Source organism: Cervus elaphus, chromosome 12 (assembly GCF_910594005.1).
Source record: "Cervus elaphus chromosome 12, mCerEla1.1, whole genome shotgun sequence".
Taxonomy (NCBI): domain Eukaryota; kingdom Metazoa; phylum Chordata; class Mammalia; order Artiodactyla; family Cervidae; genus Cervus; species Cervus elaphus.
In genome coordinates this window covers 64,189,786-64,202,836 of record NC_057826.1, presented here as the reverse complement: position 1 = coordinate 64,202,836, position 13,051 = coordinate 64,189,786, and the positions used below count along the sequence as shown (strand labels likewise).

General features: G+C 40.3%; 1 protein-coding gene across 3 annotated transcripts in view; it reads right to left on the bottom strand.

The window, feature by feature from the left end:
* Positions 1-13,051, bottom strand: part of INO80 (INO80 complex ATPase subunit) — a 121,287-nt gene that overhangs the window by 12,015 nt on the left and 96,221 nt on the right. For all 3 annotated transcript variants that reach the window (XM_043919201.1, XM_043919199.1, XM_043919200.1), the window contains exons 28-29: positions 12,353-12,447; positions 6,358-6,430 (exon numbers count right to left, since the gene is read on the bottom strand). In XM_043919201.1, coding sequence (XP_043775136.1) covers positions 6,358-6,430; positions 12,353-12,447 — 168 coding nt within the window. The remainder of the gene's footprint in view (positions 1-6,357; positions 6,431-12,352; positions 12,448-13,051) is intronic.

The window sequence follows — 13,051 nt, the reverse complement described above, 5'->3', positions numbered from 1 at the left end:
AACTGCCTGCCAAAGAAAGAAAATCATTATGAAAGCTTATTGTTAAGCCTGTGTCCACAGATCTAGGATTTGGAAGTATACAACTCTGTCACTTGCTAGAGGAATACAGAAAACCTGACCACAGGACATTTTGGAACTTCAACGGGATAGGCAAAATTCTAGAAAATTCAGTTTAAATTTTCAGGGATAACAAAGGAAGAGAGGACAGAGTTAATGAAAGTGAGACCTCCAATGAACTGGGGTGGGGGCAACTGTTTGCCCAACATACCTAACATGACTGCATATGTGGAAAATGAGAGTTGATGTCACACCCAAAAGACAGTACCTTCAGTAGTCCAAACCTAAGGCAATGAATAGTTCAGCATGAACTCATAATGGGCAACCCTATATTATGAATCATTTCATAAGTGTTTCCTCCATATTTACATTTTTCCTAGAAGTCTCAGTGGCAACCAAATCTGACTCAACTTGGGTTCTTTTGAGGTCATCAACAGTTAAGAAGACTGGAGCCTAAGGAGATAGGTTTGCAATTTAACTTCCAAGTCCCCTCTTTCCCCAATTTAGTGGCTCTTATCATTCAAATGGATTAAAAGAGGTAAAGAACTGGTGAGGAAGAGAGAGTAAAATAAGATTCTACTTAGCCCTATCTAATAAGTTGTTGATGTTTAAAAAAAAAAATTCTACTTAGAAAAAGACACAGAGAAAAATAATATGAAACATGTATAAGCTAGCAAGTTAAGACAAGAATAAGAGAGATATAAATACCAGATGAGATGTATGGTTATTATCTACCTCGACAATAAAAAATGAACACTGAATCCACCATGACATGAACTCAGGGGAGACAATGTCCACTGGAGTAGGACAGTTATGACACCCGTCTTTATGGAGCTCAGTGACATTCTAGAGAAAAACAAGCAACAATTAAGAATACAACAACTGACTTAACTAGGAAAGATCAGAGCCAGTCAATCCACAATGCGTGGCCCAACAATGAGTAAGGGGAAATATATTAATTGTCAGCACTTTTATGAAGTTGTAAACAGCAAGCTGGGAGGGCACTGGGAAGGGGAAGCAAAGGAGGAAGGTGAGAGCTGAAATGGGTGGGATGCTCTTGGCTCTTTAAGTCAAAGAGAGTTTCAGGGGATGAGGGAGTAAAAATGGGAAAACTGAGAGGAACAACTGGAAACAGCTGGACCAACACTTGGAGGGATGGGTGGAGAATGCGTTAGAAGTTCAGTTCCTTGGGAGGGCTGAAAGCTGTCCCATGGTATCTCATGGGACATAAGACTTCTCATACTGCTTGCTACTATGGGACAAAAGCTCCTCAATCTCTTTCTACACAAACATTTAAAACAGCATGACACAAAAACAAAACCAACAGTGCAGTTTATAACAATCCCTTACTAAACAATGTCAAATGCAAAGAGATTCCTACTTCAGGAAGAATACACAAAGAGCAAGGCAGACAGTAAGGGGCAGCTGCCATTAATTTCATGGTAAAATCATGTTTTTATTAACAGAGTGAGTCAGAGTCTCACTGTTTACAAATACATGTTTATATATGCATTCTCAATCATAAAACATTAAGTTTTTCCTGACATTTTAGGGTGACTAACCTCTTCCTTGTCCATAAATGGTTCTGGGGATCTTCCAAAGCTAAATAATCTCAGGGCAAAGGAAAAATGCCAGGCAAGCAGTTAAACTTATTGTTTCTCTAATAATACACACAGTGAGTATAGCTTGACTCCACACAAACCATTACCTAGCAACTCATTTCAATCATGTGGTTCCATTTTTTTTTCCCCCTGAGTATTCTAAGAGGTTCTAATTTGTGAGTCCCTTAGCCTTCCCCTCAAAATTAAATGTAAACTATTTCAGAACTGGAGACTCAGAATATTCAGAGCCTCTATGTCCCAGGATGTAAAGAGAATTCCTATTTCTACTCCTCTAGTTGTGGGGTTAGGGTTAGGTTTGGTTCTTCCTGACTGGCAGGAGTAGCTCACTTGTGTAAGACAAGCTGTGAAAACTAGAAGCATGGGACTTCCCTGGTGGCTAAGTGGATGGGAAGCTGCCTGCCAATGCAGGGGATACAGGTTTGATCCCTGGTCCGGGAAGATTCCACATGCCATGGAGCAACTAAACCTGTGCACCATAGTTACTGAGGCTACGTGCTCAAGAGCCCACAAGCCCCAGCTACTGAATCTCTGCCTAGAGTCCGTGGTCCACAACAAGAGAAGCCTGCGCAAAAAACCCACAACACCAGAAGCCTGATGCAGCTCTGCCCCCTCAAACCTGCTTATTTTTTGGTTATTCCAATGAATGACTAGGTAAACCATTCCTTAAGAAACCACAGATCAAACCTGAGATAGGCAGGCTGAGAAGGGAAAGACAGTTTAATCAAATGAACCAATGCTGGGTCTCCCAGGTGACCTCATCCAGCCTCATGGCCTTAAACATTACCTATGACCTGGTGACTTCAAAATATATCTTGAGCCTCAATCTTTTTCCTAAAACACACTCTACTGCCTGCATGACACTGCTACTTAATGTCTGCTAAGAATCTTGGACTTAACACACCCCAAACAAACTCTTGAGTTTCTTTCTCAAACCCATTCCTTCGTGCACTTTCCCTTAACCAGTAGCTGGTATCTCCATCACCCTAGTTCCTCACACTGAACACCGTGCACTTCTCCTTGACCCACATGATCCACATCCGATCTAGCAGCAAACCCCATTGGCTGTGCCTTCAAAATATTGATACACACAGATTCCAAATATCTCTCATCACCTCTACTACTTCAATCCTTGCCCAAGTCACCACTGCCTTATATCTAATTCCTAATTGAACTTCCTGCTCTTCCCCACTCCACAACCCCTGAAGCCAGAAGGACACATTTCTGTTCAAACCCTTCCAGTAGCCTCTCACCTCAAAATCCTAACCATGGCCCATGAAGTCCCACACAATCTGCTTCTGTCACTCAGCTGACACCACTCTGCCCACCTTCATTCTGTTCCCCCTACACAGGGCTTCGCTGCATTTCGATTATGCCAAGTGTGTTCTCACCTCAGGGCTTTGCACTTGTCTCCTTTCCCTGGAATGCTCTTGTTTTAGGCCACATACATAATTGGCTTGCTTTTCTCACCTTCTTCAGATCTTGGCTCAAAAGTCACCTTATCAGAGCTTTATCAGTTCATATAAAACAGCAACCCCTGATCATGAATGGGGTTTTGAAAAACAATCAGAAGTTCACCAGGCGGAAGAAGAGGTGTGCCAAGGAGAAAGACCTATGATGAGGGAGCTGTTTACGTAGGCAGCACTAGTGGTAAAGAGCCCAGCTGCCAGTGGGAGACTCAGGTTGATCCCTGGGTCGGGAAGATCCCCTGGAGAAGGGCATGGTAACCCATCCTAGTACTCTTGCCTGGAGAATCCCATGGAGAGAGGAGTCTGGTGGGCTATAGTCCATGGGGTCGCACAGAGTCGGACATAACTGAAGTGATTTAGCACGCACATGATACAGTATGGGAGGTTCAGGAATCAAATCAATCATTGTTTCTGGAATATAAATTATGGAAGAAGCAGTGGTCTGGCAATTAGGCTGGAAAGGGAGATAAAGGCCACAAAGTGAAGGGCCTTGTATGTGTAAAAGAGGTTACACTTTATCTTGTAGATGACAGAGACTCCCTGAGACTCCCTGAAGAGTTTTAAGCAAGAGATTAGCATGGTTGATAAAGACTTTATCTTGTAGATGACAGAGACTCCCTGAAGAGTTTTAAGCAAGAGATTAGCATGGTTGATAAAGAAGGGTATAAACAAATTGAGGAGGTATGGGGCTGGGGGCTGAGACTGGAGTCCAAAAGATCAGCTAGGAGAAAGTGATCAATCTTGTACTCACATTAAGAGTAAGATTATTTGGGCCCACTGATGTCAACTCCTAGGCCACGGTCAGAGGATCCCCTTTAACCTGGGAGAGAACTTAACACTTTGCTGAACTGAATCTGTGTCTGGATCAGTTCCTATGAGCTCAATCCTCTATTTCAAATATGCATTGGCTATGGCCAGTTGGAGCAAAGCATGGGACATGGAGGGGGGGTGGTGGGAGAACATGGGGACTAGATAAATGTAGTAACTGGGACCCACCCACACACTAAACAGTGTCTCAACACCCATCCAAGAACCAAGTTACTCATCCTCCAAATCCTCCAGTCTGCACCTGGCCTGCCCCATTAGGCACCTCTTGGTATGAGGGAAGAGCCTAGTGTGGCAAGAGAGACCTGCTTGGCATTCTTACCCAAGTACCCATGACTCTCTGAGGATAACTGCAGTTTGGATGTGGAGACCAAGGCTTCCCCAGGGCAGGAAGGGGGAAGCGGGAGACCCAGAGACAAACTCAGGCTCAGTTTTTGGGTGGCTGTGCAATGACAGAGCACTCTTCCAGGAGAGGCTTATCTACCAACCCTGGAGGGGACAAAGGTGCCGGAGAAGCAGCTCCTGCCCCTGGGAAGCCCCTAAGAGTTTCTACCCTCTTCTAGCCACGCCTCCAGGACACAGCAACGCTGAACCAGTGCAGGGTTCTGGAGTACTGCCTCCCCATTCATCTCTCTTCCTCCTCTGAGGCTCCCAGGCCCCAGCTCTGGCCCTTCAATCCGCATCATGTGTGATTTTTTTTTTTTACCCACCCTGGGAATCCAAAGCCTTCCCTGGACTCCCATCCCCAATTTTCCCATAGTAGCAGAGTTGAGCACAGAGCCAGGCAGACAAGGCCTAAGGGAAAGGAAGGTTATTTGCGGCCCAGTATAAATAACAAAGTCCTGGACCTGGCTCTCTCATTAGGAGCTACTCGGGCCACAGGATCCCTGAGGGCTATTAATGTGCAGGCACTGGGCACACATGCTTTCTAGGCAACATTTCACAACTCTAGGAGAAGGAAGGATTATTATTATTCATTCTATTGAGGAGGAAACTATGGCTTAGAGCAGTCAAGCAACTGCTTCACGTTCACAAGGTGAATAGCAGAGCTGGGATTCAAACCCACGTCTCACTTCTCTAATTTGAAGGAATCCAAAAACTATGGAACCTGCCCTCTACCACCCTCAAATTTACAACCAAAGTAATTAATCAGAAAAAAGAAAAAAACTAGAGCAGAGAACCAAGGGGCAAAGGGAAAGGCAAATTTCTGCTAACATGGCACCAAGTGAGCTACCTCATCAGAGGACTCCCCAGAACAACACTACCACCGCTGACTGCCTTCTCTCAAGATGACTGAGGCTGATGATGTACAGGTAAGTTACAGAATCTACCCAGTTATGCCTCCAGCAGATCTGAGGCCCTGGAACCCAGCCCCGACAAAGTTAACTGGCTGAAGTTTAGATGCTGAGGAAAGTACAGCTGAGTCCTGTGGCTGATACTCTACTTGGTGATGTTATGGATTCTGTTTTTCATTCTTAAAGGCAAGCAATTCTACAGTGCAGCAGTTAACAAGGAGAAAGAATGGACAGTCTAGAAGTGGAACCTGGGAAACAGGGGGTCTAGCTCAGATCTACTGCTGTGAACTTATCCAAGCTTCTTCACCTTTGGACTTCATTTCTCCATGACCCTCCAGAGTTTGAATCTTCCTCCTATTTGTGGGGATTCTGACGCTCTGGATTTCACAGAGGTACCACAAAGACCACATTAAATGGTATTTGTAGAGTCATGCCACCTACAAAACAATTTCCCATTTATGCATTTTTATGTCTCAAGGTTACTGAAATTGTTTTTAAGTATGTTTGTATCTTGGGAATAGTTCTGAGATACAAAAGGAATGCTCTTTTCTTCTCCCATACTTCAGATACTTCAGACGTGGAAGTATCCCTCTAAGGAGAGTGGGTATAAAGGGATAGATAATTTGATGAGATGTCTTTTTGTTTTTTAAATCACCAACTTCATTGCTCTCCAACCACGTTTAGAAGTCTAGGATATAAAAATACAAGTTTTTCCTATGATGGAATAATACATAAGAGTCATAAAACAACCCTTTCTGATTTGCTCAGTTATAGCTCCTAAAACAAACAAATCTTATTGGTTGAGTTCCCTAACACAGTCCTAGTGTTTAGAATAGTATCAGATACACAATATACTTTTACTAAATCTGTGTTGAATGAATGTGTAAGAAACCTTGAATAAGAGAATAGTCTAAAAAGGAAAAAGTCTAAAAAGGAAAGCGAACATGTTCCAGGCCAAATGCAACTACTGCCTTTTAACACGAGGCAAAGAAATAAAAAGTCTGTGATACATAATAAAGGACAGTATCAACCAAACAACATATTTACAGTAGAAAAACTACATATTCAGTATATTTTTAGCTCGTTACTTACGGTATCTGCAGCAGTCAGATTGATACCCAGTCCTCCAGCTCGCGTACTTAGCAGGAACACAAAAATGTCATTCCTGAAGAAGAGGGAGAGGGAGAGATATTTTAAGAGGAAAAACTGAAAAATAAAACTGGCAAGTGGCAAAAGAGAGGGATCTCTGGACACAGAACAATGTCTAGACCTAGAAAGTTTTGGTTACCCAGATCTGATCCACGTTTCTCTGAAGCACTGAAAGGTGTGCTGGGTTGCTAAAATGAAACCATGGCAGTCATCTTCCGATTTGCAGACAAACTTTTGCTGCCCACTAATACTGACTGACAGGCAATATAATTTAAAATATTTGGCAAATGTAACAGAAAAATATGCCATGGAAGTAGAGACGTCTCTGTAATAGTCAACTGTTTATCGAGTCAAACTATTCCCAGTTCATACCATGGGGGAAAATAAGTCAGTATTTCCTGGTGTTTCCCCAAAGAATCATGACTTTCAATAATCTGGGAACTAATGATCGTAACTCCGAAGGACTCAACTTCATATGAGGAAAGTTAGTCCAGAAAAATGACCCGAAGTCAGGATTAAGACTAAGTTATGACTTCTAAGTATTCAGCTGAATTTAGGATCAATCCATGAAGACAGGCTAAAATTAAAGCACTTTTCTGATGGATGCCAACACTGCCCTTAACAGAAATGATAAGATATAGTTTTCTCAGTTCCCCTCTACATCCTATATCCTTTTAAAGAAACCAAGGATTACAAATAAATCAGTAGGTGCCCCTGTCACTCATTCAGGCAGTAAATATTCACTGAATATCTTTCAGGAACAAGGGCCATGCCAGATCACAAAGGACAGACTTTGACTATAAGATTTATCTATGTACACACATGCAATCAGGGGCTCAGTTCAAGCCCAGTTCTTGCAGATAACACGAATGTATTCAAGACTATCTTGCATTTTCATGTTTCTGTCACCTGAGGTTATTTTCCAGAACATTTCTACAGGAAAGGGACTGCATTATACTGGTGAACAAACTTTACAGCCCTCTAAATCAAGCTGCTGATCCCTTTTCTTCATGACTATAATGAGCAATAAAACTGGAAATTCATTACCAGTGTTATTCAAATTGCAGGTCATACCTATCATTGGTCATGAAATCAGTTTGGTGGGTCTGGTACACATAAATTACAGAAATTAAAAGAACAGATTAGAAAATATTATATCACAGGTCATAAGTATTGTTTCTGATTTTCTGACATGGTAGATATATATTAAATCTCAATGTAAGATGAATTTTATTCTGTGGGTTCCAGTTTAAAAGAAAAAAGAAACACACTGACATCAGGATGCTCTCATCCCTTGATGCAGTCCTTCCTTGGTAAAGTCACTTGCCTGCTAAAGGTCTGTTTCCTGCACTATAAAATGAGGATGCTCTGAATATAACTGAAGTGACTAAATGATGACATATCAATGGCAAACATGAATACCAGTGAAGGAACTACTTGAAATAAGTATCCTGGATAGTCCCTAAGTTGGGTAGGTCCCAGTAGAAATCTGTCCATTAATTTGGATTCATTTAAACACAGCTTTCCTAGAGGCAGACATGGATAACAGATCACATTTGGAGGTCTCTTGTAGGGCATGATTCCAAAAGTACTAGATTGTGCTCATTTATCCTTGAATTTCATCATGAAGTCTAGTATTTCATAATTTTATTTGTATGATGTCATCTTTCACAGTTAAATCATAAAGGGCAAACCAGAAAGTTAAAAGGCATCTGCCAGTTTACAAACACATTCTCCCCTAGATATGTGATGATGTAAATGCAAGCTTGATACCTCCTAGCCCATAGGGGAATATTTAACCACAATAATGCTTCAAATAAACATTGATGTAGCTTTCCAGGGCCATACTAATCTCTACAGGATAATCTTCACCACTTTGGCCTTAAGAAGACTGCTCAATCCCAAGCATCTCTCTCTCCTGCTCTCGTGGGTACAGAGGCAGGAGTCAGAAGCTTCTCTCCGATATCTGTGTTAGAGCTGATGGAGTCACCTGACAGCTAGGACTTTTTGTTGATATGAGGATGGGGCAAAGGGGTGGGACAAGGTGAGAGACAGAAGGCAGCTGGGATCTATAAAAAGAATAGAGGCAGAAAGATGGGTCATTTCCATAGTCTGCACGGCCAGAGAGATAAGTCCCCAGATGTGGCAATTCTTCACAAACAGGGACTATATACAGAAAAAATACTAGAGAAAGGAATCTAGCTTAAAAAAAATTAGTAACAAAATTTAGAGATATTAATGGTGGAAAATGCTTTTCTGGGAATGTTACCTATGTATTGAGAAGATACCTTTTAGTGATGAGGAGATGGTAAGCAGCAATGTGTGGCTGTACTCAATGTAATTTCATCATACTCTAATGGAAAAATAAGGACTATGGGAGTCTTAGATTATTAAAAGTCAAAGCAATTAGTGTCCATCCCGGATCACACTGTTGGATCATATGTAAACCAAAACATCTAAACTGAACTGAGAAGTTCCTTTCTACTTAATAAATCTAGCATTGATAATGTAAATTAATGTTTTGGGAGCTGACTAAAAGGAAGAAAACAGAACCCCAGAAGGCAACATGATGGTTCAGGTGCCCTCTATGGGGCTAAAAAGGAATCTCAACTCAGGGTCTTTATTGGCATGCGCCTTAGAGACCAGGCTTCAGGATGGTCTGTGAAGGAGCCTATGAAATCATGTAGCAAAGACATGCCTAAATCTCACTCTAATTCTTCTTTAGTTTAAGCCACTTTGCACCAAAATACTGAAATAGTGCTAGGCATGTAGCTGACTTTGGGAAAGACTTGCTGATGACTGGAAAAGAGCTAGAATTAAAGACACTGGAGCTTTATTTATACTATCACCAAGAAGGAAAAAATCCACACTACGCTCTTACTTTTTCTCATATTTTCCAGTCACCTGAGTAATCAGGTAATGGTGGTGGGGGGCTGGGGGTCCACTTGGGAAATGTCATGGGAGAGGAGGAAGGGAAGCAAAAGGCCAAGGCACCCCAGAGCAAAGCCCTTGTGAATGGCTTAGTCTAGGATCACGTACTGGTCGCATGGTCTAAATGTTGCCCAGTCAGGACATCCTGGCCAACAGTCTTTAGTCTCAGTCAGACTCTTTCCTGGAAGGACCCCTCATAAATCAATCTTGTATGAAGGGAATATAAATGGCTTTTTATAGGAGTTCTTGTTTATTCTGGCTGACTTTTGAGCCACAGGGCTTTCCAGTTGAAAACTACAATTTTTTCTTTTGATGTCTTTTCATTAATAACAATGAAAATATTTGGCAAGGATGCTTTCTTGTTTTCAAAAACACCTGTCTTTTTCTCTATATTGGGTTAGCCTTTCAAATTTATAAGCTGAGAACTTTTAAGTTGAGATCCTATTTGGAGGGATCTGTCTGACAGGCTTCTGATCAGCACAGATACAGTTCAGATTCTATACATGAGAGAGAGATTATTTCCTAGCCATAACCCTAATTCTAATTCGTCTAGCTCATCATGTAAGAAGGGAAGAAGACTTAAGTCTGTTTTTTCATTTCGCCTATTAGATGCAGATGTTAAAATGACTGTTACTCACATTGAGTCTAAGTAAAACTCATTGCTCCCCAAGTAATTCTTAGTTGCAGAACTTGGACACTCAAGTAAGTTTTTCCAGGAAAGTTTAAAAAACAAGGTATTTACTTAGTAGATCTAGTATAATTTAATGATGAAAATACCCTTCTTTTAAAGCTAAGCTACTGGGATTGCCCAAGTAATCACAAGTAAGAGATTTTAGAAGTAGTAAAATAGATACATCTACTGATTTTTTTTCCCCATGAAATCCCCAGTTTTGGGAATTGGATCAGCTAGAAGAAAAGTTGTAGCTCTACAACTCAGAAGCCCAGGTCAACACATTACAGCTCTGGTTGGTTATCGACATCAGCAGAATTTCCTACAAAGTAATATGAAAATATGTACAGTCTTAAACACTCATATCCCTTCACTCAGTAATCTCTCTTGTTTGAATCCATACTAAGAAAATAATCTGAAATGATGACAAAGCTTTATAAACAAAGATATTCAACATTTTAACAATAGAAAGATGGTATATCCAATGTAATGGAATATTGGTCATTAAAAATAATGACTATAATGACTTTTTTGATGATATATGAAGATCTTTATGAAATACTGTTAAGTGGAAGAAATGAGGACACACAATTATCTGTACAATATGGTATCAACAACAACATGTAAATATAATTACACACACATATCAAAGACTAGAGGGATAAACCAAAATGTTAACAGTGATGACACTGTAGGTGATTTTTACTTTATCAAATAATCTCAAATTTTCCTCAATAGGGATTTTATATAATACAAAATGGCCACAACTGTTACTCGGAAAAAAAAAAAGCTTTTCTATAAAGGAGATTCTCAAATGTACAATATCAAACATATTAGTTGGGGGGAAAAAACCACAAACAGTGGTAGGTGAAAGACCGATTACTTAATGACTTTTCTTCTAACACATACGCCTGGAGAGAACATAGGCACCCAAGGGAAAACAGTCTATAAGATCTCACATTTAAGATTCTCGTCAGTTGGAGCTCTGAATGTTGGACTGGATAAGGACATAGTGAAATGTGTTTCATTTGATTTCAAAATCAAAAAAATATAAAGATCAGCTGGTAAACTTTTTCTGGGGTGAGGGGAGGCACAAGACAATATGCAGTGCTAGGAAGCACTACTATGCTTATACATGTCTCACTTAAATGATCAATTGACAAACTGGCCAAAAGCTTCTGCTAGGTAATAAACTAAAACAGGTCCAAAGAAGTTCTTCCCCTCCACTGTTGGTCAGACAGGCACCTGAATTCAGAAGCAGTTTCAATCAGGAGTTACTGGTCTGAGTATGCACGGTAAACTAAAACATCAGGACGCACCTCCTTACCCATGCTGTATTACAAAGGACTGTGCAATAGCAAAATTCTCAGAGGGCATGCATGCTATGTTGAATTACAGATTTGTTCTATGTTGAAATAAAACATGCTTTAAAACTGAAATAAAAGAAATTAAAAAATTATAACCTAAATACAAGTGGCTATGTGCTTAATTTTCTTACCAAGAATTCAAAAGCTGAATAGTAACAGACTACACAATTAAAGGCCAAAAATTCAGAATTGTTCTGACTTACAGAACATTGAGACCTAGTCTATTCCTTAGTTCTCAAGGAAAATTAAAGGTTGAGTTCAAGAGACCTGTCACTAGTACAGCCTGGCTTTCTCCTTGGAGAGAGCAGTAACTAGACCCTGCTTATTACAACGAGAACCTGCACTTAGGATAATTATGGCCCTGTAGGCCATCAGCATCCAGCAGGCGGTATTTGAAATTTCACAGGCTCATTATCAGGTAGGATAGGTACTGTAACTGAGAGCTGCCAGATGAATAGACTGCACTCTATTGCAATTTGTCAGAGTGCACTGCACCACTACAATATTAGGGGCAAAGCAGGAGAAAAGAAGGTTTTTTCTTTAAGCTTACACAAAATGAAATAGGTAAGCAAAACAAAATGAAAACCAACTATAAGTCAATACCCAGAGATAGCCACTGTTAACATTTATGAATATAGCCTTGTGGACTTTTTTTTAAACATACATATTATTCACATAAGAAGGATCCTGGTTCATTCTCAGAAATTATTTCTTTTATTGCCCAAAGAAACAGGCACTGATTCAGTAAGAAAGAATATTTAGAATACTGAACTTACCAACTATTCATTTCCTCTCTCTCACAGCCACCCAGATCTGAACCATTATAAGCAGATTGAGCTACCTCTTAAAATGGCAGGAACTGTATCATGATTGCTTAACAATCTGAGATGTACTGGTATTGCTTTGAAAGTCACCATCTCAACTAGAGGAAAAATCAAATGACAATTTTTGTAATATCTATTAACATTACCTGGTTTGAAAATCAGCAACCATGTCCCGTCTCTCTGAGATCTTAGAGGAGCCATCAAGCCTCATGTAGGTATGCTTCCTGTAAACCATATATTCCTGTCAATCAGAGCAAAAAGATATAATAAGCTTGATGCAAATTATTGCATTCTAATTCTCACAAGGATCTACCCACCTTATCCATGGGGGGTAAGTCATTCTATTCCAGAATGAAGACAAAGCAATCTCAAAAGTATAGGAATTTGATTTGTAAATAAGCTTACTATCAGCATGTAAAACCAGAGGTACCCTGAAGATTACAACCACTCTCAATTTCAACTTAGACTAATCTTATTCCTGCAGACTTTTGTAGATTTTGTGAAAAAACAAACAAGCGAAACAAAATAAAATCTCTAACCAAAATGGCTTTTCAGTCACCAACCAGATGCCTCTCACGGCTATGGAATATCTGGTTTTCTTTCAGGAAGGAGCACTCACCCCAATGGGTTTCTCTCCAGCAAATTCTTGCTGACCAAAGTCCTTGAATTTATAACCTAAGCTCCCTTCTCTCAGCACAGCATGCATTACTGTTAAGGGAGACCTAAGCAACAAGGTAACTTTCCATGGCTGAGAATGTTCTTAGTGTTATCTCTAAGAAGAATTACAACTTTTAAGAATGGAGAAGGTATTTCAAGAGATGTAATGGAGGGAATATATATTCATT